The sequence below is a fragment of the Mustela putorius genome, unplaced genomic scaffold (genome assembly GCF_011764305.1).
Source record: "Mustela putorius furo isolate JIRA1106 unplaced genomic scaffold, ASM1176430v1.1 tig00000592_pilon_pilon_pilon, whole genome shotgun sequence".
In the NCBI taxonomy this organism is placed as follows: domain Eukaryota; kingdom Metazoa; phylum Chordata; class Mammalia; order Carnivora; family Mustelidae; genus Mustela; species Mustela putorius.
In genome coordinates this window covers 4,945,612-4,973,087 of record NW_025421426.1, presented here as the reverse complement: position 1 = coordinate 4,973,087, position 27,476 = coordinate 4,945,612, and the positions used below count along the sequence as shown (strand labels likewise).

At 41.9% G+C, this 27,476-nt stretch overlaps 3 protein-coding genes across 9 annotated transcripts in view; 1 reads left to right on the top strand and 2 right to left on the bottom strand.

Moving 5' to 3' along the window:
• LOC101674572 (activity dependent neuroprotector homeobox) overlaps positions 1-6,645 on the bottom strand; it is a 35,324-nt gene extending 28,679 nt beyond the window's left edge. For 3 of the 7 annotated variants that reach the window (XM_045082080.1, XM_045082082.1, XM_045082079.1), the window contains exons 1-2: positions 2,772-2,928; positions 566-739 (exon numbers count right to left, since the gene is read on the bottom strand). The gene's annotated coding sequence lies outside the window, so the exon portion shown is untranslated. Of the gene's footprint in view, positions 1-565; positions 2,294-2,771; positions 2,929-6,553 lie in introns of those variants that run through there. The other 4 variants (XM_045082083.1, XM_045082081.1, XM_045082084.1 and 1 more) reach the window with 4 other exon arrangements.
• Positions 5,789-24,170, bottom strand: DPM1 (dolichyl-phosphate mannosyltransferase subunit 1, catalytic). Its single transcript, XM_004746200.3, has 9 exons — positions 23,831-24,170; positions 21,153-21,252; positions 16,160-16,193; positions 14,549-14,625; positions 14,438-14,463; positions 12,082-12,177; positions 9,565-9,633; positions 7,635-7,749; positions 5,789-6,758 (listed from the first exon to the last, which is right to left on the bottom strand). The coding sequence occupies exons 1-9, from the start codon at positions 23,989-23,991 to the stop codon at positions 6,654-6,656; spliced, it is 783 nt and encodes a 260-aa protein (XP_004746257.1). The 5' UTR covers positions 23,992-24,170; the 3' UTR covers positions 5,789-6,653.
• Positions 24,171-24,276: 106 nt separating this feature from the next.
• Positions 24,277-26,499, top strand: MOCS3 (molybdenum cofactor synthesis 3). Its single transcript, XM_004746201.3, has one exon. It carries the CDS (start codon positions 24,315-24,317, stop codon positions 25,689-25,691), a length of 1,377 nt encoding a protein of 458 aa, XP_004746258.1. The 5' UTR covers positions 24,277-24,314; the 3' UTR covers positions 25,692-26,499.
• Positions 26,500-27,476: the final 977 nt, after the last annotated feature.

The following is a 27,476-nucleotide window of genomic DNA, read 5'->3' as shown; positions in this document are numbered from 1 at the left end:
GCCTCCTTTTCACTCACCAAAATGTTACTTAATAGCAAATGTTCCAGGAAAATTCTCCCTTAAGCACCAACTGGTTAACTATGTATCAAAGAATACACCCATTTAATTCCCCATAAATTTACCTTGGTGTTATCTATATAAAATACTTGCAACAAAGTCTTACAAGTACCCCAAGTATCAACAACCACTGTCAATCATTGGTAGCAAGTACATGTTCATGGAAACGCCTGTTCTGATCAGAGAATCGGTAAGATTTACAGAAGCTTAGCAACTCTTGAGATTGGGTCATCTAGATAACAATAATTGAGAACTTAAGATACTTTATACACAAGAGTGCAGAATGTAAATGATTAAAACAGTATTAGCAACTTAAATTTTCTCTTAAACAAGCCATAAGTCATTTCTCTGTTCAGAACCCATGACTGCAACCAGCTCTAACCGGTTCCTTGAGGAATGTGGCTAGGCTGAAATTTTGGAAGTGTTGGCTTTGGTGGTGACCAAGGAGGAAGAAGTCTCTGGATTCCCTGTTGCTGCAGTTCCCACCCTCCAAAATGAATATACCCACCGGTGTGAATTGACAATGTGGTCCAAAGAGCAAGGCAGGAACGGAGTCCAGATCCTCAAAATGGTAGTACAGGGCATAACCACTAGGCCACCTATCAGTTCAGTACAAAAAGTACAACCCTGTGCATCATGGTGCAAAAGCTGGGGCCTAGGTTTCGCATTGTGCATCTCACACCTATGGAAATAACAAGAGGAGTAAAATCTATAGAAATCAACACTCCCTAAGAAGGTGGGTGCTCACAGAAGACCGGTGTCAATGCTTTTGCAAAGGTGGTTGGCTAATAAGAAAATGAATGGCAATTGCAAGCCCAAAGTTAGAAGACGACAAAATTTTACAATCAACTCTGTTGAGTTTGACCATGAAGAACTCAACGTGGGTTTAATGTTTACCAACAAGGCTTTGCAAATCATGACACCCATCTACATGCTTATGAAAATTACTACCCCACTAAAATCTAGCATCTTTCAAGAATGATTTTTAACTCTCAAAGAGTTGGAAAGATGTGGGCCATGAAGAAAGGAGGTAATCAGCAATACCCGCAAACCCGTAACTCTCAGGTTTTAAACTTTCCCCTTTACCATCTGACCTTGGAAAGACATGGTGACACATTCAAAGCTTAAGGTGGAAGAATTCCAGAATTCCAAAGAATAGGAAATCTTGTGTACCAATGATGTGCCAAGAACAAATGTGGATTGTCTGAGGGTCAACAGTTTTGAAAAAGTAAAAAGAGAACTTCTAAAATGCAGGGTGGATTCTTTAAAAGAAATAAAATCACCGCTCTTGACTCACTTAATCCTTCGCCATGTTGCTGTCAGCTCACCAACTAAGAGTGCGAGAGTGTGTGTCTTGCTGGGTCCATTTTCCCATGGTCTGTAGAAGGCGCTGTGAAGCACATCCTGTTCTAGCTCTGGGGCCCTTCCCCCCTCTGCAGCCTTACCCAGTGCAGGGAATGCGCCCCCTACTGACTCCAACACTCATCGCCTTTAGCCGACTTGGCTGCGGTGCATTTTGGGTGGGGGCTGGTATTTTCTTGATGGCCATAAACCAGAAGCAACAATGCAGATTTCTAAAGAAACTGTATCAAGCTACCCAGGAGTTCCCCCTCCTCCCCTCTGAAGGTTCAAGACACTGGCACGAGAAGCATCAGGGATAGGAATTGGGTGTGTGGGGATGGACAGCATTAAAATGGCAAACACAGGAAACAGTTTGGTTCTTTTTCCCTCCTAAGCCTTTGTCTGAGAAATGGGGTTATGGCAAGAACTGCTCAGAGGAATTGGTGAACGCAAGAACATCAAGAAGACTTAGTGTGGGTACATGTGTGGCTAAAAAGGATATTAGACCTTAGCGCCTGATCTTGGGCAGAAGAGGAAGAGAAGCAATCGCGCCTTTTCCAGCAGACAGGCATCCAGGTTGGGGGGGAGGGGAGGGAAGGGGAGGGCAGGCAGGCAGCCCAGAGGAAAGAGAGGTGAATAAAAGGGTGCTCAAAGAACTCCTCCCCATTCATTGCATTAAAAAAGAAAATCTTTTCGCAGCTTTCTGGATTTCCATTTTTTACCATCTTATTGCAAAGTTGGGGCTCAGAATGTTCATAAGAGGTCGTGCTGACCAGGCAGCTGCGACTGAGAAAAAGGGGTGGTGGTGGACTCCGTGCTTAGGACAGAAGGGTAGCTGGCATGTTGGGGAGGAAGGGTTGCACGGCGGAGGCAAAGACTTTCCACTCCGTGCCATGCATGCTCCCCGCCCCCCAATCTGTCCCCCCCCTCCCCCAGCTAAGGGTGGGTAGACCAGGCAGAAGGCTCGTCCCAGGCACTGGGGGTGTGCGTGGGGGGCTCGTTTGGCGGGGGGGGGGGGGGCGCGGGAGGAAGGGATTAGTTCCAGGGATGGGAGCAGCTCTGTTCTTGCTGGGGGCGGGGTGGAGGGAGATGCCATCAGCGGCACAGGCTCCGGGGGCCAGGCTGGCTGCTGGCCTCGGCGGGCTTACGGGGCGGGGAAGGGAGGTCGGGCTGCAGGAGGAGGCGCCTGGACCCCGGAGCAGAGCCCGGGTAGCGGTCCGCGCCGGGGCGGGCGTTCCGTCAGCACCAGAGTATGCAAAGGAGCGTGTGCGGCTGGAGGGCTGGCAGTGGGCACAACAATGCGCCCGCGGGGCCGGCTCGGCGGGAGCGGGGCCGGGCCGCGGGGTCGGCGCGCGGCGGCCGCCGGGGCTTACCTTGACTCGGCCTCGAGGCGCCCGCGGGGCCGGCGTGCTCGGGGGCCGGGCGGCGGCGGCGGCGGCGGCGGGCGGATGGCGGCGGCACGGCGGTGGCGGCGGCGAGGGCGCGCCCGGGGCCTCGTCGCGCTCTGGCTCGGCGGGCTCCGGCTCGCGCCGCGGCCGCGGCTGCTGCCGGGGGGCGCGGCGGGCGCAGCAGAGCGGCGGGCGGCGGCAGCGGCGCGAGCGGCTCCCTCCAGTCCCCGCGCGGGCGGCGGCGGCAGCGTCGTCGAGCGGTGCAGACAAAGGAGGGGCGGAGGGAGGAGACGGAGGGTGTGGGAGAGGCGGCTTCACCGGCGCGGGCAGACGGGCGGCGGCGGCCGCGCTCCTTTCGCTCCTCAGCAGCGGGGACCGAGAGAGGGAGCTGTGTCTGAGGAGACGCCAAAATCCCCCTTAGCGCTGCCCGCGGGAGGGGGAGGGGGCACAAGATGGCGGCGGCCGGGGGGGCGGGAGTTCAGCTCATGGATCCCGGCGGGCGGCGGAGGGGAGACCGGGCCGGTGGAGGCGGCGGCGGCAACGGGCGGGGGAGGGGGCTGATCTCGCGTCTCCCCTCAGCAGACAATACAAGCGCCTCGGAGCGAGTCCCCGAACCTGCCCTAGCCAAAATGGCGGCCGAGAAAGAGCGGAAGTGACGTAAATACCTCATTAGCATAAGAGGACTCATTGTCCAGCTAAGTAGGGGGGGTAGTGGGGGACAGTACCCCTTCCCCCATGTCCCCCAGGGACAACTCTTTCACTGCCACCTGTGCTCGCACCTAACTTTTTTGGGGGGAGGGTGGTCCCAGTACCCCCACCTAAGGGAAATTATATAATCCCCACAGAGGGGGAGCTCTCGCGAGAACCAAGAGGATTTTTGCCATTGACCCACTAGGAGGCGCCGCGGATAATGGCCGCAGTGCGCTTCCAGGGCCCGTGTGCAAGGCGGGCGCCTTCCTCTGGCCGCAGCGCCGGCGGCGGAGGCACCAGCAGCGGGCCGCAGCACGCCCTGCACTCAGTCAGGTGGCCGTGCTGGGGATCCCTGCGCGGGCCCAGCTGGGCCTGGACTACATCTGGCGGGAGGGGGCGTGCGGGCAGCCCAGCCGCTCCACGTGCTGGGAGGCCTGCACTCTCACCCGCCGGGCAGCAGCGGGAAGGGCAGGGACACCTGGCCGGTTGTGCGCGATGCCTCCTGCCTTATATGAGGTGTGAGGGCCTCGTGCTTCACACACCGACTGGAGATAAGCCACGAGCTCATGGAGCCCTGGTTCCTTCCCGGTGGGGCGGGTTACTTAGTGCACAGGGGCTGACAGTCTTCCAGGTTGGTGATGGGCTCTTCTCTTTGGCCTGAAGAAAACAAATGGGGACCCTAGCGTGTGGGGCCACCGGACTTGTGAAGCCGAAAGATGAGAAATGATGTTGCTGATGGGCCTCCACAAGATGCTCAAAAACTACACTTCAACTGTGGTCCCAGGGACACTTCCAGTGGTACCACAATCTGGACAGCACAAGATAGCACATGGACAGTCTGTGCAAACTTAGGTCAATTCCAACCAACACTTTACCTCGTTTCTGAATCCACCTTTTGGAGTAGAGTGCATCTGAGAGTGTGTCATTAGCTAACCATACTGAAGAGTCATGAACACCATCAGGAAGGATTAACCAAGCCTGTTTTCTTAAAGTGTGTGCTCTGTAAATACACTGATCTTTGGCTGTTTCTCTAAATTTCAAGTTAAAATAGTTTCAAATCATACTTAACATCCCCAAAGATTCGGATGTAATTGAAAGTAGTACTAGTTGTGGTTACACATAGCTCAGTGAAGACTTCAGTTAGCAGGTTTAAACAAGCCATTTCATCCAACACAGAATTTCATTAATTTCTGAAAGCCAAATCAGTATTTCAAGGGGAAACAACAACTGGAGAAGTTAAAAGAAAAAGGGGGGTGGTGGTGGCACCAAAGCATTTGATTTAGAGAAACAAAGATGAAGAATCTAATTACATGTTACAGAAGACAGGCAAAAGCAACTATGAAATAAGCAAAATTTATCACAAGTTCAGTTGTCCTTCGATATACTTAGATTTCATAGAGTGGTAATACAAATAAATACAAAGGGAAAACATCTGGATTTCATCCTTGACCTAATTTAAAAATTAGAGATGCTAGGTTCACATATAAATGTTTTAAGATTTTTAGTGCTTAAATCATCAGATTTACGAAAAAAAATACCATCTAAATAGTTCAGATCCTTTTCTAAATAACTGCTACATGATGAAAGTCTCACTGTTCAAATGCTTTCTCTACTATCAATTCCAGTAGTGACAGTGTTGTGACTGGAATTAAGAATCAAAAAGATTAAAAAGACAAAAGATAGCTATCTACTCTCCTGGGGTTTGAGAAGGCAATACTTCTAGAGAGTTCTCTGAGGTACTTACTTAATCTCTGCTCCATGTACTCGACAATAAAAACTTTGGGTTTAGATGAAGAAGAAGAGAATCTAAACACTCAACAACCAAAAAAGGGTATTATATTTCTATTATGTTAGGTAATTCTACATCAAACAGTGATGAATTTTCTAGTTACTATTAATGATGAAAGAAGTCATTTCCCCCAGGAAGGTGGGTCCCTGGTGTGCTGGCTGACTACACAGCTCTGTAAAAGGAAAACAGAATAGTAGAGGTCCTTATTGGAATGTGTCCTATGGGTTCAACTATGGGATAGGTAATGTTCAAAATGACACCAAAGGTTTTATAGTCTGGTATCAATTTATGGTAGGATCTGTTAGAAATGCAAGGGAAAAACCCTATTTTAAATTTCTTTAGCATCCAAATTAAGCCAGGAAAATGTAATTAAGAATACTGTTCAATAAATATGCTTATTAAATAACTTAGAGGGGTCTCTTCCTTTTACTTGCAAAGGACAATCAACTTGATCTTAAGCTTATTTGCTCAAAGTATGCCTTCCCCCCAATTTAAAAGGTACTATGAGTTCCATAAGCTATGCTACAGTCAGAAATTTATCTTTTTTTATTTTTTTTTAAACACAGGTTAGAGAAGGTAGGTAAACAGAACATTTGTGCTGGCTTTCATCAACAGCTTAAACTTAAGGAGCATTTTAACCAGCGGAACACTTACAGCTTAGCAAGACGTTTAAAAATTACTATAGCAAATAAGTCTCAAAGTCATCAAAATACGGATGCCTTAATGTCATCAGTATTTTTTTCTTACTGAGAGAAGTTGTTGCTCAGGATAGAAAAAATAGTAGCTATGCAATCAAGAGATGTCAAGTTTCCAATTCACAGTATGTTAAATAGACTTGCTGTGACAGATGAAATGCTTCATCACTTCAAGAGCTACAAACAGCCCAACTCTAAATTCATGACCTAAACATATTTTATCCAGTTTAAGAAATCTGAGATACGTTTTTGAAGAAGGGGCAGAGGTGTCTACTTATTCATTAATACAGAAATAGCCATATATATTTCATGAATATAATTAACATTTTTCTTGCTTCTGACACCTATTACAAAGAGCTATGAGTCCAGTTCTTTATATACTTCAAAATCTTCCCCATATACAAAATTCTGCACATACTCTAATGAAAGCAGCAATATTTTCTGAAAAAAGAAATAACCATGTACATTTATTTACAAGTCTTAATATAGCAAAATCAAAATGAAAATTGAGAACACTGCTCATTTTTCTAATTGCATTTGACATACAAAATGGAGTTTCTTCAGAAAAAAGATTTGTATGAAATTTACCTTACCTTATGATTTATGGTCTAAGAGTACATTTTATAAAAATCAGCAACCAGGCTTCTTTTATGTTTAAATGAAATCAACATAAGTATAATGAGTAACTTTCTTTTATGTAGTAGCAAAGAGGGTCAATAATCCTTTCAAGAAAGAGACTATTTCATTTCCTCCCAACTTGGATTCACCGTAAACACGATCCACAAATGATATTGGAACCTGGTTAAAAAAACACACATTAAGTCAGTCTTCAAAAATATTAAAAAGGAAGTTAGCAAGCATACACCAATGCAGTACAAACACGCTCTGTCTTATGATAGCCCTTCAAGTAAGTTCAGAAGTTATGTGTTATATATAGTTAAGCTGTTATAGCAACTGTACGTCCAAATCTTTAAACATTTTGTTACCTAAAAAAAGGTCAAATGAACCAAATCTAAAACCATCTGAAAAGCAAAGATCCTGAATATTAAGCTGTCTTTTCAACCAGAATTTCAAGAAAAAAATTTATACTCCAAAGTAAAAGCCTTTCACTACATTTTTTCAGTAGTCCATTCAATTTATCTGTTACTATGTTTTAGTGTTAAATTAAAAATCCTGACACTTTCATGGAGACATGGCATTCTAATTATTTTCTTGCTATGAGTAGGAACATTAGTGTTAAAGGAGGAGAGCCGTTCCTAAGAGCTCAACAGCTAGCTGTATATATTACTGACCACCTCCCGCCCCCATTAACTCCTGTCCTCTTCATGGAAAATGGCAAACGGATTCATCATTAGAGTGGTTCTTGGCTATGGAAAGAGGAAAAGGAGCAAACACACTCATCCCACAGTGCTGAGTGGTCAGAAGAAAGGGCAAGATGCAGAACCTACCAGTAACTTTTAATTCTTTAAAAGGGAATGATGCCTTCTATTAATGTTTTAAATCCTGGTGGGGTCAACATAGTGAATTTTTACCCTTTAGTGCATGGACGTTCCAAACAACTAGAAGCCTCCCACATTTATTTAGTAGTTGTGCAAGTTAAACTTTTTATTATAGTCTAAACCTACTGTTTCCTTAGAAGGGATACGGCATTCTATTTACCAGCAGTTTGCCTACCTCGCCGATAGTATAATTCAACTGTCTTGCCCGAACAATCATCTCCATCTGGAACACATAGCCTTTAGAAACACATTTTTCTATTAATTTCTGTAGAACTTCTTTTCGGTATAACCTGTGAGAAAGTAAAATACATAAGAACACCTAGATAAATACACTTGCTACATGTATCCTTTATGAAAGTCCATTGGTATTTATAAAACCTACAACTTTTCAATAGCTCTTTGCATGCAGAAAAACTGTCACAGCTTATGATTAGGATACACTTGTCCTGAGCGGAATGGTCATGCAATCTTCGGTAAATAATTTAGAATAATTTTGAAAATGAATTCTTAGTATCTTTTAGGGAATTATTTCCTTACCATACTACCACAAATTATAAAAATAGGATAAAGTGAGTCATCTGAAGTAGAACCACCATTTTAAGCTTTTAAATTTTGAAGTTGAATGAAGAGAAGCCATTCCAAATATTCCAACAATCGAGATGACAGACGATGACAAGTAGATGACAAGAGCAAACCCAGTAATTAACAAGTGTTTCCTCATAAATGTCTGAGCAGCTTCTATTTCCCAAGATGTACTAAATAAATTCCCTGAGATAAACACAGTGCCCTTAGGGGACTTAACAGGGAGCTCCTGAAAAAAGTGACTGGGTTCATCCAGAGGACTTCCCAGCTCCTGTCTCTTACACTTTGTGAATCTGATGTGCTCCACATTTGGCCTGTGCATCTGCCCACTGCAGGTCTCTGTGACCTCAATTGGTGATAGCTGTATCCTACCAGGACCGCCTCAATCCTGCAATGCCTAGATTCCTATCTTAACTTTGTGTGTCAATTCTGACAAAGGACCAAAGAATTAACATTATTTAATGGAAAAATGCAAATGCCAAGTAATACATGGTCATACAATACAGTTCATCTTCTATAGCAAGACTAAAATTAAAAATATCACCCACCAAAACAAACAAAAATTACCCTTCCCCCAACCTGGAAGAAGGCTTTGTTCTAATTAAACGATAATTTTTTTAAAATTAAAAATACAGAGAGCAAGGTAACTGCAAACACCCTAACCATTAACTATTTTAAGCTTTTCTGTGGACAGAGCAACAATATTCATGTGAATTGCCGAAAGTTGCTGGAAGAAGTGCTGTTCTTTGGAGCCTATCACCAAGGATAGCAATGTTCTGAATAAGAAGTGGATTAAGAAGCCACCTGGGCCCCCTAAGGCCCCCACTAGGGGCTGAGCACCAATGTGAATATTAACAAGCACACTAACCTAAGCCCTACCTTTGATGCTCCTTAGAAAGTACATTTCCCTTAAGAAGATGCTCAGGCCTCAGGGCACGTGGGTGGCTCAGTGGGTTAAAGCCTCTGCCTTCAGCTCAGGTCATGATCCCAGGGTCCTGGGATCAAGCCCCGCATTGGGCTCTCTTCTCAGTGGGGAGCCTGCTCCCCCCCCACCTCTCTGCCAGCCTCTCTGCCTATTTGTGAACTCTGTCAAATAAATAAATAAAATCTAAAAAAAAAAAAAAAAAAAAAAAAAGAAGAAGAAGATGATGCTCAGCCTTCATTAGCAATTTCTTAAAGATTTTACTTATTTATTTATCAGAGAGAGAGAGCACAAGCAGGCAGAGTGGCAGCCAGAGGCAGAGGGAAAAGCAGGTTCCCCAATGAGCAAGGAGCCCGAGGTAGACTCAATCCCAGGACTCCAGGATCATGATCTGAGCCTAAGGTAGTGGCTTAATCGACTGAACCACACAGGTGTCCCTCATTAACAACTTTTAAGGAATTTCAGTCTATCTTTGTATGCTCTGGCACAAAAATGTGGTAGAAATTAAAAGCATTTCTTAAAAATAAGTCACTGTATGCTAAGAAATTCAGATAAGAAGTTGTTAATAACAGAAAATATATAATTACAGTTTTCACTGTACCTGAAACTTCCTGTTAAATCCGATGCTCCTGGTCTGAGCAAAATCTGAGTTATAAAATTGGCCCCGCGGCTGTTTAAATAAAACAATTAGATTTTCTTTATATATTTTCTAAACAACAGAAACACAACCAGGGTCAGAGTGCTAAAACCATTATACTAATTTCAGAAATGCAACACTGTTTTATAAACATGTCAATTTTATAGAAATTTTAGTTAGTAAAGGATGCGATATTCTCATTTTTGAGGAAATGGGGACTTTTATTCTCTGAATGTGACACTTAGAGAGGACCTATAAAACAATCATTCTTCTAAACTTTAAGATAAGAAAGATAATGGATTTTTAATTCAATTTGTATATTTGCTACCAGTCCTCATCTAGAATTATGACCATTTCTCAGAAAGCAAAAGGAATCAGGGATTTGGAGTTTCCTTTTCAGATTCTAATAAGCACAAGGGATCATGGGTTTCAATCAGGCAATAGGTCAGTCTGCATAATAATGGCACTTTTTTTAAAAAGAAGGTATGCAAGTAGGCAAGAGTTTTGGTTTTTGGCAATCTCTGGAAATTGAACAAAATGTTCATTTTGAAACTCTTTTCTTTCTACTTGGGCCGCTATAACTAAATACCACAGACTGCGTGGCTTAAATGAATTTATTTCTCCCAGTTCTGAAGGCTGGGAAGCCCAAGATCAAGGTGCAGCAGACATGGTTCCTGGTGAGAACCCCCTTCTTGGCGTACAGAGGGCTGCCTTCCTGCTGTGTGCTCTCACAGAAGAGGCAACAAAAGCCAAGCCCTCAGGTCTCTTCTGGAAAGGGCACTAATTCCACTATGAGTGCCCCATGGTCACTAAATTTAATTACCTCCCAAAGGCCCCACCTCCAAATACCAACAATTTGAGGGTAAAGTATTTTAACAAATAAATTTTAGCAGAGACATCCTGGCCCTAACAATGACAAGGTATGCACTTCAAACAAAACTAAGTATCAGTTTCAAGCTATTACTAATACCAATGATTAACATTTCAAAAAGATCTGAAGTGCCCTTGGAAAAAAGTGACTTTTGTATTACAGCTATTTTAGTGAGCTCCGACTGAGGGAAAAAAAAAAAAGTTTTCTGAGGCAGTCTGGAAAGAACAGTTTCTCTCCAAAGCCAAGGTAACTACCAAGGCCCTCCCTAGGAAAGATTATTTTTACACAGATAACATGGTTAGGGCTATAGCTGGGATAATAGCTTACAAAAACATTTTCCCAATAACAAAATTCTAGGGCATAGTTTACCTCTCAGAATGGGTTTAATCAAAGGAAAGTGAGCGTGTATGTATGTATATATGTGTATGTATACATACACATTTGTACCTCCAATCAGTGAATGTATCTCTAAATTGGGGTTTTTAAATTAAAATGCAGTAAGAGTCAGATGGGCTTGGATTAAAATTCTAGTTCATACAAATGAGTCCATGGGCAAGTGATTACATAATCTTTCTCAGGAGTATATATTTCAGTCAGTGCAGACATTAACAACTAATGACAAACACACCTCAATACAACTTGGGACTCCTTAATTTTAAAGTGGGAGCTGTGATGACCAAATTCAGAGGGCCTGAGAGATTACTCACTCATTGTTCTCAACACTGGCTGCACAATAGAATCCTCTGGAGAGCCTGTGAAAAATACTGATGGTTCTGCCTCACCCGTGGAGATCCATTTGCATGGTCTACAGTGTGTGTGTGCACAAGAAAGGGAAAATGACACGGAAGAGTAGTGTACGATTTTCTCTCCACGTGATTCCAGTATTTGGCAGGATTAAAAAAACCACTGTTTTATCCAATCCCTTCATTTCACTGAACATTGAGGCTCTTACAGGTCTTAAATGACTTTCAAAACCAAGGTTCCACAGTTAAGAGGCAGAACTGTGATTAACTTAACAAAATCTTCAGTAGGAATGAAAAGGGTCATAAAAAACACTAATGTTAGTAAATATTAGTAAAGGCATACCTTTACATCTATAGGGGTATGCTGTCATATATTAAGCAAGAAGCTACATAGATCCCTTATAGATTTCATCTTCTCAACCACCACAAAAAGGTGAAAGAGATTAAATAAGGTCAGAAATTCTTTGTGAGTCTTCCAATCAAAAAGTAAGATACTCCTTCCCTATCCTTTGATTATGGACCCTCTCTCTTTTGTGTGTGTGTGTATACAAGACTACTCAGTCCCCAAATACAGATGAATAGTTCACTTAGAAGCTGAAGGTACAGAATCAATTTTGCTGAATTAGACCATTTCTAACAAAGGTTCAAAAGCTTATGCTGATTTTTCCTTAGTGACAAATATTCAAAATAAAATACTTTAATCATAGGAAAATTGGGACACAAGGAGCTATCTGGGAGTATATATTGAAGTTAACAATCCGATCCCAGAAATCCCAAGGCAGCATGGGGAGTAATCCAAATACCCGTCACAAGCACACTCCTAGTAGGTACAATGAAGACTACAGAAAGCGCAGCCCGCGTCTGTACCTGATTATTTTTCTTTTCAAATCCCAGCCGTATACACCTCCATTTCCTTTGTAGCGAGTTCCAGAGACAATGTCAAAATTACCCTCCTTCTGCTTCCTGAAGAAATAAATACATTAGCTGTCAATTAGAAAAAGTTATCGAGCATTCAATATTTATTTTCACGAGCTACACAAAATAAGCTTTTAAGATTTGCACAGGAAAAACTGCCAAGAAAACAGATGAACTATACCACTGAAAAATCCTTCAATGTAAGAAGACCTGATATTTTTCCTTTATTAATTTCTAAAACTAAAAAATAGCAGTACTTGCTGATGGTACCATGTGAAACCATCCTAAAATGTAATCCCCCTCCATTCTGTTCTTGGCCCTATTAATAAGTAAACAGTGTTACAACAGCCTGGTAGCCCTCCAGACCGTTCTCTTTGCAGAAAAATACAGACAAAGCCCCAGGGATTTTGGTTGCTTTAACAAAATTAGAAACCAAAAAAGTATATTCTGCAACTTGCTTTTTGTCAGTTAATGATATACATAATGGAATCATGGACATCCCTGGAGGGGATGCAAAAATTTCCCATGGAACACTGGACCTGTATACTTGTATGGTTGTTTTCATGGTGGGTCTCCCAACCCCCAACACCACAACCACAATGAACAGTGTGACAACGTTCTTATAAACGTACATCCTGGTGCTTATACAACCCAAAGTGGAATATAAGAGAATTGCTAAAACAAAGCTTACAAGTATTTTGAACAGTTATCAACAGAAATTACTTTCCAAGAAGGTTGTAGCAACTCACACTTCTCCAGCAGTATTGGGGTGTGTCCACTTCCCACCATCTTATCCGTGCTAGATGTGTTGCTCTATTTAAGTTTGTAATTATGACAAAATAATGGATAATAAAATACTGCCACAATTATTTCACTTCATGTTTCCCTGCCAACACCCCAGGGTATCTTCCCTCGGGCTTCATAGCCATTGGTGTTTCCTCTACATAGGGCTTGTTTCTAGCTTTCACCCATTTTTCTATTCCCCTGGTTCCATTTCCTTCTCAGGTCAAAGGGGCTCTTGGGAATTAGATATATAAGCAGAAAGGTATCTCTGAGGCGACCTTATGCAGAGATCAAAGGATGAGAATAGCTAGCTATTAAGGAGCAGGGAAAGAGCATTTTAGGCAAAGAACACAGTGCTCCGTGTGACACAGAAATGGAAGGAGCATGCCTGCCGCAGAGGGGGTGGAGAGGAGGGGCACAAGATGAGCTCAGAAAGGGACGCAGGGGCCAGATCACGTAGCTGTTTGAGGGGCAAGGAAAAGTTTCTTTTTAAAGTTTCTCTTTAATGAGAACTCACTGAAGTAATCGAAACAGGAGAGTAACATTATCTAATTCTGTTTTAGTATATTTAGCTTACACTGAAAACAGTTTCCAAATTCTTATTCTGAGAGGTTTCATGTTGTCTTGGATTCTTTTTTCTTAAGGTTTTATTAATTTATTTGACAGAGAGAGAGAGAGAGAGAGGGCGCTCAAGAAAGAGTAAGCATCAGCAAGAGGAGGGGCAGAGGGAGAGGGAGAAGCAGACTCCATGCCAAAGAGTAAGGAGCCTGATACGGGACTCGATCCCAGGACCCTGGGATCATGACCTGAGCTGAAGGCACACACTTAACAACTGAGCCATCAGGTGCCCTTAGATTTTCTAAGAATACAACCATACTGCCTGCAAATAAATACCACTTTGTATCCTTACTTAATATTCATACTAAATTCTTATTCTTAACATCACTTAAAATGTCCACATATAATGACAGCTGGCATGCCTGCCTCAATGCGTTTATTAATGATTCAGCATTTCACCATTTAGTAAGATGTCTGTCTTAGGATTGGATTGTCTTTATGAAGTTTAAATGGTTTCTTTTTATTTCTGTTTTCAAGTTTTATTAGAAGTGGCTAGTACAGTTTATCAAATACCTTTAAGCACCTACAGACTTAATCATGCTGCTTTCTTTGCTAACATGATAAATTATGTGGATGATTTCCTGATGATGAACCATTCTGGCATTCTTGGAATAAACCCTACTTGTTCATGGTGTTTTACCCTTATGATGCAGGGCTTAATTCCATTAACATGTAAGTCACCTTCCATCTTTTCCTGTGGTCTGGGAGAATTTAGAGTCCCTAAAATACATCATTTAGCCAGGAATCTATAGCCATGAGGCTCAGATTTGTATGTCGGTTTCATTTCTGACAGCAAACTTAACATAGCATGTGCATTTTTAATTAGTAAAAAATGAAAATAAGTCAAATATTAAAGTAAGATAAATGATTTGAATCACAATTCTTTCAAATATTTAAAAATACCTACCTAATGAATTCAGGAATAAATTTTGGCTGAAATTTAGAAAAAATAAACATTAAGTCAGTAAAATAGGCTTAGACTACCATGAATAGCCAAAGAAAGAAACATACCACTTACATGGTGTGAGAGATCAGCATCCATAATAATGATGTAGTTTCCTGTGGCATGTTTCATTCCATGAATATATGCAGTTCCTGAAAATGAAAATATATCCACTAAAGAAAGCCATCAGAAATGCTTACATATACATGTGAAATTAAGCACCTGAAAAGCATAAATCAGTCCCTTAAAGGTGATACTAAACTATAATTAAATCCTATTTACTCTCAGTCAAAGCATCTCTCCATTCCATTCTTCCATCTGCCACTTCACCTTAGTCCCAGGCACCACCTTCTGAAGCTCAGCTCTCTACCTAAAAGCGTTTCCCTGCTTCTGCTCCTCCCATCACTCCTGGCCCATTTCCACAAAAGCTATCCCGAGTGTAGTCTCCACTGTAAGCTGAGTACACTAGAGGGATCTGGTATTTGGGGTCAAAGACACAGCCAACAATTACTTAGCTCCCTTCATGCCTAAAAGTCCCCCAGGACCTGACAGGTAAGGGTAAGTGGGGATTTGGGGAGTCCCACATTCCCTAGTTCCAAACCCCCACAGTATCTTATTAGCAATGGTGAACTTGTCTAACTTCTTTTGCTAAAGAGTGAAGATCATAGCTTTTTCGATTTCCACGGACACGTAGGGAATTCCTGACTGCTTTCGTGGCAGTTTCCATTATTTCAATCTCAAAGAACCTCTGGGTTCAGATACTCAGAACACTTGATGATGTCAGAGAAATGGTCTTCAAGATAGCAGCAAATAGTCACATTTTTAAGAACTGTGCTTCCTCCATGCTCTCCCAATTTTTCAGTAAAATTATACTACTTCTTAATCTAAGCAACTGTAACCAGCCCAGAAATAAAGGTACTGAGATACTCATTTCAGAATGATTAAGTTCATCTAAGATTTTAAAGTTTTCCTTTTTAAAAATAGTTACTTTTTACTACTTATAAAGAAATGTTCAAAGATTTATAGCTAATACAGCATGCTGGTCCAAAACATTTACTCTCAGATCCCTTCTCTGGCCCTGCTCTACCCTGTTCTACATTGCATGGAACTATATAGTTCCCACGTACTCTCCTCAACTGGTGGTCAGATAGCTTCGGGAGGCAGGAGGGATAGTTTCCAGGAGAGAGAAAAGGAAAACTCGGTGTCCCCCCTCCTACTCTGCCTCCCAGCACTGACTGGGTATCTATCCTCTATGGCTCTAGCTCCTGCCCCGTATCCCCTACTTCATCCTTCCAGCCCCTTCTAAATAGCCTGGGTTCCTAGGCTCCAAAAACACCATCTGCTCCTACTCTTGCTCCATTCTTGGGGTGGTAGCAACCTCTTGCCACTACCAGCTTGAGTGGCCTCACTGTTCCATTCCATCTGGCCTCTTAGCATTCCTTCACCTGTGTAACCAGATTCTTAGTATTAAATTCCCTACACTGAAAGGCTGACAGTGGTTTCTGTTTTCCCAAGTGGACCCTGACTGATACGTGCAACTCAAGTTAAACCATATACGCATCATTAAGATCATTAAAAACCATCAGAGGTCACTGTATTTTGGCCTTCTTCCAAATCTGGAAAATACACACTGGGTAAGCTTACCAAGGCGAGAAGCAAGTATGAGGGTCGAGAGGTTCTACTTACCCAGGCCCAACTTTTTCTCCCGAGGTCTTAGAAGCTGCAAGAATAAGAAACAGCATTTTAACACAAATACTAAAAATAATCTAATAAAAATTCTTTTTTAGGTGTCTACTTCTTTTAACAAAAATATAGCTGCATTTATTAGAACTTAAAGCAGAGTATGTTTAACATTTTTTTGCCATGATACAAAAGTATTTAGTAACAAATCAAATAGCTTAGTAAGTTGGAAAAACAGTATTCTTTTAAACCCAACTCTGCAGGTCAAATTTTAAGCATTTTTTTTCCTGGTGCTATTCACCAGAAAACAGTAGGTAAACAATGTTATGTCTATTACTTTATAATTTTGAACAACAGCTGTTGATTCCTTCTCCTAAGAAAACTGAGGATTTAACTCACTTATCCTATACCTTCATGTATTTGATAGCCTTATCTGTTTTCTCAATCCCTTTTGAGACTTTATTATTTATTTATGTTCTTGATCCACCCCCACCCCTCTGCTTTTTATTTTTTTCAGTCACAAAAATAATACAGGCTTATGGTTACAAGTCAGACAATATGTGGTCATACATTAGTTAAGGCATTCAGGTCAGCTGCAGGTATGTGCCATTACAATTATTGCTACAATAAAGATACTTGTACATATATCCTTTTGAAGGGGTCCTGTCATTTCTGTAATTAGCATCCCAAAAGTTGAATCACAGTGGCTGAAAAGGTATGCATGCTTCTTTATCTGGATTCCTTGTCTGATTTTAAATGCTGATAGTACTCCATCAACTTATCCTGACTTTATGCTTGGAAGACCTCATTACATTCTCTACTGGCCCAATGATATGATTTTAGGGTTACAGGCCTAACAATAAGATTTTTTTTTCTCTTACTTTTCGTCGATCATTTAGTCTTTCTATCCTTTTTTTCCCCTTCATATATAACCTTGACTTCAGGTTCAGCTTTTTATCTTTTGTCTGGAAATTTCTGAAGAAAGTAGAATGCCAAGATTTTGATTCTAAGTTTCTGAGGTATGGGACTCACATGAACTCACTACCAAGCCTATCTACACCCCTTCTACATTTTCCAGTGTAAATCTCTTAAAGTATTTTCAGTTTAATTCAACCAGGATAGACATTTTTTTTTTAAACTACATGTGAACTCCTGTAGGTCTTGGGGAGGAACAAAGATAAAATGCATTCCTGCTCAATGAGCTCTTATATAGAAGAAAACTAGACATTTAATCAATCATGTATACTAATTGTAATTCACTGGACAAAATCAAACAAGATATATCAGGTTTTATTTTTGTCACTGATGATTACTGACAAAACACTGACCTGGTATCTGCTCTAAAAAACAAGTTCACCTTAGATTTTCTAGAATCCTGTTTCAGTTTGAAAAATCTTTTTTTCTGAAGTTTTTAAAAATATAAACCATGCTGCATGATAAAGTACTATGGTACAGTTAAAAGAATGAGATAATTTAGCAATAAAAGATCTCTTGGCTACTGTTAAAAATCAACAGAATGATACAGGGAGATTGCATTTATGTTGAAACACAAAGAATGCCACATTGCCTAGTTTGACAAATACAGACACATACACAGGCATGCACAAAGATCTGAAGCAAGCCACACCAAGCTGCCAGACTGGGATGTCCCCTAGAAAAGGAACTTGGAGGGGGACCACAAAGGCAACGTCAGTTTTATCAGCAACTTTTTCACTGAAATGCAAGGCTCACCTTTTTTTTCCATTTTATTTTTTTTATTTTTGGCCATTTACAGTTGTGAATTTATGTTTTTGTAAGAGATTTTATTTATTTGAGAAAGAACAAGAGAAAACCCAAGTGGCAGCAGGAGGGCGGGGAGAGAAGCAGATCCCCTCCGAGTGGGGAGCCCAATGTGAGATCTTTCCCAGGACCCTGAGGCTATGACCCGAGCTGAAAGCAGATGCTTAACCAACTGAGCCACCCAGGAGTCCTGAGAATTATGTTTTCGTACATTTGATTAGGGTACTGATCTTTTTGTTTTTTTTTTTTTTTTAAAGATTTTATTTATCAGAGAGAGAGAAAGAATGTACAAGCAGGGGGAGCAACAGAGGGAGGGGGAAAAGCAGGCTCCCTACTGAGCAGGGAGCGAGAGACAGGGCTCAACCCCAGGTCCCTGGGGTCATAACTGAGCTGAAGGCAGATGCTTAACCAACTGAGCCACCCAGGTGCCCCAGGGTACTAATCTTTTTGTTAGAGGTAGTATTTTGGTACTTAGGGATAAATGATATTCTTAAAGTCGTCAAATATTTCAATCCTAGAGTTATATTAGATGTTTTTAAAAATTGATGAACATGCATTACATTTTATTGAAAGAACAAGCTGTAAAAAGACTAACCGATGAAATAACATAGGTGACTTAAACTAATCTCTAGTTGGAGGCTGAAACAGACGGCATACATCAAACATAACAGAAGCACTCAACACGGAAAGGCTGAAGCCCCATCTATCCCTCTGCCCTATAAGCATAGTTAATAGCTCAGGGTACGTGCCTCCAATTGTTCTTCAGCCCCACCTCCGCTGTTAGCTGTGTAACCTTGGAAAGTGCCTTAAACTCTCGTTTCCTCAGAGTTTAAAGAAAAAAAACTTCCTTCATTTTTTTGAAACATTCATTTCAGCCACTTTGAAAGACTAGCAAACAAAGCATCTGTGAATATTTCCAGATATTGTAAAATAACTTCAGTAATAATTTGTCTCCATTTTCTATCCCAACAAACCACACATATCACTTCAGAGCAAGAAAGCGCTATCCAAGGCATGGACTGATATTGTCTGGGCTGGGGAGACGGGCAATTTTCTATTTTAAATGATTTAAAGGTCATAAACTAATGAAGGAACAGGGAACTTCCCAGGTAATATAGGAAAATCTAACAGTGAATGTAATTTTTTTCCTCATTATTTTGAATTTTATTGGGTTGGTGGGAAAAAATGGAACTTCTTGAGGGCCACGTAGTTTTAGAATTTGAAAAGGTCAATTTAATAGACTTATTCTAATATCAATTGATTATACCTCAAGGTTGAATCAAGTTCTATGACAAAGGTATTCAAAATATTGTCAGGTTGATATTCCCAGATTAAATAACAACACATAATTCAGAGTAGTCTATACAGTAACAAATGTGATTCAGTGCCTTGGCTCACCTCTTTAAGAAAAAGTGGGGAGCTGCTGGCCAAAAAAAATGAACCTGACATCATCAGAAGTCAATGCTAGAAGGTTGGAAATCTGTCAATTTTTAATCTCCTCCTGTGTATCACAAGATATTTAGAGAACTGGAGACGTGACAGACATTTGAGTTGCCCATGTGTGATATGGAAGGAATTACTAGCACAGAAAACATTTACCATGCGTGTAAGAATAACACATGTCCCTTAAACTCTTCTATTGACCACCATCTACTCCAACTGAATAGAAATTATTTCATTATCAGGATTAATGAAGAATGTGGGTGCCTGGTAAAATTTTTTTTTTCCTTAATGCTTAATTACCTTTTCTTAAAATGCAAGTATCAATAAAGCTTCTCCAAGAGACTTTTTTTATGTCTATATTGATGGTTCTCTTTTGGGAGAAGAGGACAATTTTGCCCACAAGGGCTCATCTGATGATATTTTGGTTGTCACCCTGGGGAGAGGGGCTGCAAATGGCATCTAGTGGGTAAGAGTCCAGGGATGATGCTAAATGTCCTCTAACATACAGGACACTGCCCCCACCCCTGCACCAACCAACCCCAACCCCCCACCGCAAAGAATTACTAGGTCCCAAATGTTAATGGTGCCAAGACTGAGAAATTCTTGTCTATACATATTAAAAAATACCCAATGCCTAGAATGTGTATTTTTTTTTTTTGAGATTTTATTTATTTATTTGACAGAGATCACAAGTAGGCAGAGAAGCAGGCAGAGAAAGAGGCAAGCAGGCTATCTACCGAGCAGAGAGCCCGATGCAGGGCTCGATCCCAGGACCCTGGGATCATGAACTGAGCCAAAGGCAGAGGCTTTAACCCACTGAGCCACCCAGGCGGCCCTAGAATGTGTTTTCTAATTAAATCTGGATTTAACTGCATGCTTTTGGCCCAAGATTTATCTAAAGTTGAGCTCACAAGTATTTTCAAACATTTACAAAATAAACCATTATAAAAATAAACCAGTGATGAAAAATAAAAATTATAAAGCCATTATAAAATGAATTCTACATCTGAATTACTCCAGTAGAAAAATAACACCCTTCAAAGTACAGTGGGAAAATCTAAAATATAAGTCTCCAAGTCAATCTCCTCCCATAAGACCACTTTACAGGTAAAACAAAAGATGCTAAGTGCTCTGAAAAATAAAAAGATGCCAAATTTCCATGAAAACAATCGCCCACCCAACTATAAGCTTTTATACTTGCAAAAAAGGAAGCTGAAAGATCAAAACATATATTACTAATTGCAATCTAGTTCCATAATATTCCTTGTCAATTCAGGAGCATGCTTTAATTTTGCCCTTCAAGAGAACTTATCTGCAGGGTAAGTTGTAAAAACAGAGTTTATCCAAAGGCCAACTATTAACTTTTTAACAATTATTTTTCTTTTTTTAAGATCTTATTTATTTGAGAGAGAGAGAGAGAGAGAGTGCATAAGCAGGGGGAGCAGCAGGCAGAGGAAGAGGGAGAAGCAGGCTTCCCATTGAGCAAGGAGGCTGATTCAGAGCTTGATCCCAGGACCCTGGGATCATGACCTGAGCCAAAGGCTTAACCAACTGAGTCACCCAGGTACCCCTTGCTGTACAATTACTACTGATCCAACGTATCAAAGGCATGTGTAATCTCAAGCACAGTGAAAATGCATCTGAATATCAAGTGTGTAAGATGCTTTTTATCATTTCAGTTTCTAGAAAAATTGACTGAATTTAACATCTGTCATTTCTCATTCTTTTCGCTAAACAACCATCAGTGATATGACAGAAAAATGTTCACATGACTTACAATCTTGTCTGACCCATAGATCTTCTCCAACTGTTCAGCAATGTTCCTTGTTCCATCTGGGCTTCCATCATCTATGATTATAATTTCATAATTGATTCCACTAAAATAAAAAACAAAATGAAAGTTTGTATTGTTTGGAAACAGTATTGTCTAAATAAAAAAAAAATTTAAATTACTAATTCCTCACCAAACAAGTGGAAATTTATTGTCACATTAATCACTAAAGGAAACCTCAATTACCAAATGAAATAAATGTCATTTAGTACTTCACCTACAAACTCAGCATGTTGCCGAAAAATGCTATAATAAAGTCCTGAGATGTTAAAAAAAAATTCTCACACAGAAAACGTACTCTTCAATTTAAAAAAAAAATCACAGCAATTCTATATTCTATATGATAGGATATCATGAAATTTTACTTACCAACTTTGGAAATGGAATTGTAGGACCTTAATATCAAAACTTGGTTACAAAAGATTTCAAAAGTACATTTAAAAGATATCTCAGGCTGACTGAGTTGCTGAGTGAATATTCTTTTAAATTTAATTCCAAATAGGTTTAAATGACATAAGGAACAAGTATGAATTCATTCTATCCGTTAAAAAACTCTCTTTAAAATGGCAAAATAATCCCTTACACCACTATTTCAAAGGGTTGTACCCATTACTTCACACTATTAAATACATAAATCACGGATAATTACATAAAAGATTTCAATGTGCTTCAAAGTGAACATCTTTCTATTGGCTCTCCATTAATTTCATGTTACTGCTCTAGTGTAAAAATAAGCCAACACAATACTTGGTTGTACATGTTATCACTATGTTTTCCCCCACCTCACTTTAGATTTTTTTTTTTTAAATAATATTTTGGGGAAACTTAATTGGAAAGTAAAGGAAAGCACAGCAAAACTCCCCTATAACACTGTTTCTTCTTTGCCTATACTAAAAACACATATAAGGAAAAACACATTCCGTTGTAAAAGGATTAAAAAAGTCAGCCCAGGCAAACTAGGAAGAAAGCTAACCTCAGCCTATCTGTTAAGAGGAAATACTAGACTTCAGCTTCCCACAGTGCTTTAATTTTGGCAACTGCTTTACAAGCCAAAATATGTAAGATGTTGATTCTAGCTGATACACTGAGAAAGATATACTTCAAAAACAAATGAAGTTATTCATTAGCAAATTATACTTCAATGTGCCCAGAACACCCGAGGGTAAGGTAGTTTAAAGGAATCCGGCTAAGCTGCCTTTAATTCAACTATGCCTGAAAAGAAAATCGTTGATCCCTTCTTGAAACGTCCCTTGGATTAAAGCAAAAAAATATATGAGACTCAGAAGACAAACTAAACAAGATCGACCATATGACAATTTCTCTCATGGGAAAAGTGCTTACAGAAACCAAAATAAGATAACTAAAAGAGGAAAAAGAAATAAATTTAAAAAAAAAATGTGAGGAGCCACACACATGATGATAGCTATGACAGTCAAAGAATGATAGTCAGAACAGCAATGTTTTTCACCAATTAGCATTTCCAAAAATGTAAGTTTAATAAAACCCGGGGTTGGCTTTGGTCAGGAAACAAGCACTCGTGATAATGTCAGTCCTAAGGTGGTACTATATATATGTTTATCCTGCCACCCCCCAGCATTTTGGTAATAACTGTCAATTTTAAGCACATCTGTTGACCCAGCAATTCCACCCTACAGACTTTATCCCCAGCACACTAGTACAAGTACGAGCGTGTCTGTTGCAACATTCTTCCAAAGGCGTATTCACTATGCGTCCAGCACTCTTTTAAATCGTGCAAAACATGGGGTGAACAAAGTCTGTTTTCATCTGTAAAGCGAAAGTCAAAAAAGAAAAACGAAAAAAAGCTCCAGAAATAATCTGCGTTCACTGGGATGACACGGCTCGTTAAATTATGAGTCATATGGAATATTATCGAATTAAAAAGGATAATTTTCTAAGTTGGTATGTGTGGATCTGGAAAGATCTTCAGAGATCTATACACGATCCCATTGGTATAACCCTAAAACAAGTAATTTCGTACTAACACCAAGATATCCCGAAATCTTAAAAAAAATATCGTGTAACACTTCCAAACTCCAAACTCGAAAAGCCCTAGTTTCTAACAATCACATCCAACATCCACTAGTGACCAACGAAGGTGCCCGGCCCAGCAGCAGCTCTCTAACCCACAGAGATCAAACCTCATGCTTACATAAGCCCTCAGCACGGGGGCGGGAGTGAGCGTGCTCATTGAGACTCCCGGCTCCTGCCGCATCCTGACCATCTCGAAGTAGGAGTGAGGTCAAGCTTTCAACCTCGCTCCAAGTGAAAGACAGCCCAACCCTACTTTAAAAAAAAAAAAAAAAAAAAAAAAAAAAAAAAAAAGACAGCCGTGGGCGGGGGGAAGGGGGGGGGGAAGAGGTGGTGGGGGTGTACAATTAAGAGAATGTCTCACAGAACCCAAGGGCAGGAATGAAAACCCAAGACACGGAGAGAATCCCAGAAGTAGCCGCTTCTGCTTTCTCCAAGGGTGGCCCTCTCCCCAAGTCCTGCCTCAAGAGCCCAAGGAAGGCGACGCAGGGCCGCCTCGCGCAGCCAACCGCCGACACCCAGGCCGGCGAAGCCAGCTCATCTCATTCCTCAGGGAGGGCGGCCGGACACGCTACCTCTCGGAGAAGCTTTTCACCAGCAGCCATACGATGAGCGGTAGGTTCTCGCGCTCGTTGTAGGTGGGCAAAAGCACTGAATACTTGTCCTGTCCCCGGGCGCGCCCCTCCGACTCCCGCCGAGACCTACGAGGACTAGCGCTCGCTTCCTCGGAGGCCATGGCGGAACTGCGCGAGACGCCGGAAACGGAATGACGTCAACGCGCCTCGAGAAGGGGACGGGTCGGACCGTACCAAATTCGGGAAGGGGGGGGACAGGCTCTGTGGTTGGGTTCTAGTTCTCTTAAGGCTATCTTCGTGGTGCCTAGAAATATCCAGGAACTATGACTCCTTAAAGTTGAATATGAGGGTTTCTCCAGGAAGTGTATGTCTACTTATCACTTTTTCCCATGCTCCGTAAAAATTTTTTAGTTTCTTCCAGTCGCTAGGGGACGCTAAGCCGGAAAAGGAAACGCCTTTTAAGACAACTTCCGAGAGTGGCGCGATGGGGTCCAGCGAGGAGGTGCTCGCCTTGCAGGCTGAAGTTGCCCGGCGGGAGGAAGAGCTGAGTTCTCTGAAGCAGAGGCTGGCGGCGGCTCTTTTGGCGGAGCAGGAACCAGAGCGGCTGGTTCCGGTGTCGCCCCTGCCGCCGAAGGCCGCCCTGTCTCGGGATGAGATTTTGCGTTATAGCCGGCAGCTAGTGCTGCCTGAGCTGGGCGTGCACGGACAGCTGCGCTTGGCCACCGCGTCCGTGCTCATCGTGGGCTGCGGTGGGCTCGGCTGCCCGCTGGCGCAGTACCTGGCGGCGGCCGGCGTGGGCCGCCTTGGCCTTGTGGACTACGACGTAGTGGAAGCGAGCAATTTGGCCCGCCAGGTGCTGCATGGCGAGGCCTTGGCCGGGCAAGCCAAGGTCTTCTCGGCCGCCGCCTCGCTGCGCCGCCTCAATTCTGCGGTGGAGTGCGTGCCCTACGCTCAGGCGCTTACGGCAGCCACCGCGCTGGACTTAATCCGCCGCTATGACGTGGTGGCCGACTGCTCTGACAACGTGCCCACTCGCTACCTGGTTAATGACGCGTGTGTGCTAGCCGGCCGACCTCTCGTGTCGGCCAGCGCCCTGCGCTTTGAAGGCCAAATCACAGTGTACCACTATGACGGCGGGCCTTGCTATCGCTGCATATTCCCCCAACCACCTCCAGCGGAGACGGTGACCAGCTGCGCGGATGGCGGGGTGCTCGGTGTCGTAACCGGGGTCCTGGGCTGTTTGCAGGCGTTGGAAGTGTTGAAGATCGTAGCAGGTCTGGGTCCGTCTTACAGTCGCAGCTTGTTGATCTTTGATGCCCTCCGAGGACAGTTTCGTTGTATTCGGCTTCGGAGCCGCAGGCCTGATTGTGCAGCTTGCGGCGAGCGGCCCACTGTGACAGACCTGGAGGACTACGAAGCCTTCTGTGGCTCCTCAGCCACTGAGAAGTGCCGCTCTCTGCACTTGCTGAGCCCAGAGGAGCGAGTTTCGGTCACCGACTATAAGCGCCTTCTGGATTCAGGCTCCCCCCACCTGTTGCTGGACGTCAGGCCTCAAGTGGAGGTGGACATCTGTCGTTTGCCTCATGCCTTACACATCCCTTTGAAACATTTGGAACGGAGGGATGCCGAGAGCTTAGAACTCCTAGGAGAAGCAATCCGGGAAGGGAAGCAGGGCACACAGGAAGGGGCGGCTTTCCCAGTTTATGTGATTTGCAAACTGGGCAATGACTCCCAGAAAGCCGTGAAGGTCCTGCAGTCCTTGACAGCGGTTCAGGAGTTAGAATCTTCAACCATTCAGGATGTTGTAGGGGGCCTCATGGCCTGGGCTGCCAAAATCGATGGAACATTTCCGCAGTACTGAGGTGGATGGGAGATCCTGACCTGAGGCAGATGTGGACTGCCATAGTATCCAAAAGATACATTTATTTGCGGTTTTTCCAGGAATGTATGGGAGAGACTGGGATTGTCCCAAAACTGACTACATTGGACCCCTTTTTGTAAGGGGCTTTTTTGTTGTAATGCATTGGATGCTTTTCTTATTAATGGGTTGTAATACTGTTTCTGAGAACTGTCTTGTGTTTCCAGCACTTGGAAGATGCCTTGAACATGTGAATTACAGTGTTAAGTGACAGGATTCTGTGTTTTGACTGATCATTTCTCTGTTCTGCTTTTTTCCCACCTCCCCCAATCAAAAAATACTTTAAATTGTCTATTTTAATGCTTGGAAAGCTGTAGTAAACTTAGTCTCCCTGAATTGATCACAGATGATATACTTGAGGTCAATTTATTGTTTGCCAAGACATTGTTTGGGTCTTCAATTTCAAATGATAGAATATGTTCCACAGAAATGTTTAAAATGTAAATTATTTTAATTATCTGGGAAAGGGTCATTCTGTTGAATATTTGAATTAATATCAAAGTGAGATATTTAGTAAAATAAAGGAAACCACCTTTGTAGTCTGTCAGTTTCTCTTATAAATTGCTGATTTTAAAAAATTGCAGTTTTGTACACACTGTGTACTGTGGTTTGGCTTGCTTTGGAATCTTCAAGCCCAGGTCCCAAACTTCTGCCCTCTCCTGCCCTTTATTCCTTACCCAATGTGTTATTATTATTTTTTTTTCCTTGCTCTACTGGCCAAGTATACCAAATACAGCATTGAATTAAAGTGGCATAGTGAGCATTGTTATTTCCTTCACAATCTCAGGTGAAAAACTGACTATTTGACCAATATGACTTGTTGTTGCTTTACAGTAGCTATTACCTTTTATCAGATTAAAGAAAATTTCCTTCCTTTTATAATTTGCTAAGTTTTCGTTGAATTCATTTGATGAATGCTTTTGCATTATCATGTGCTGCTTTTTTCTCTTTGGTTAATGCAGTGGGTGACATTGATTCTCTTTGGTGGCAACACACACACACAGACACACAATTTCCCCTCTCAGTAATTACCAAGTGTCCAATATAGTATTGTCAACCACATGCACATGGTGTACAACAGATTCCAGAATCCCGTGTCCTGCATGGCTGAAACTTGACACCCACCAAACCACTCCCCATTTCTCCCCTTCAGTTTGCCTCTTCTATTTTGATTTAATCTATTTTACTCCCATATTTTTGAGTAGTACAAAATGTAGGTGTTTTTATGTTTATGGATTAGACAACGTTTTCATGAAATGGCAGGTTTGCATAACTTCTATACAAAACGAAAAGCAAAGATTTGGTCGATAATCGGGGCAAGTTGAAGAATGCCTACCCCCAAGAGGGCCTCTGCCCAATCCAGCTGATTGTTGCGTCCAGATCTATAATTCTCAGAAATCACAGATGTAAATGTGAAATCTTTGTATCTTGGCTACAATTTTCTTAAGTTCAGCGGCTTGTGGACTATACAAAACCCTTGCAGGTCAGATTTCCTCGGTTTGTAACCTCTGATAGAGACTCCCTTTTTTTTTTTTTTATCATAAAAGAGTGGTATTATTTAACAATCAAATTCAAAATTAGGATAGTCCTCACCTAACTGTGAAACACTGTAACCGATGTTTTGAATGGGCACGCCTCAACCTTTGTTGTAAAGACGGAGCAGGTTTCTTGTGACTGTTTTTCCCAAGGAGTTGTGGAACTAAATGATCGAGACCAGTGAGTAAAGAT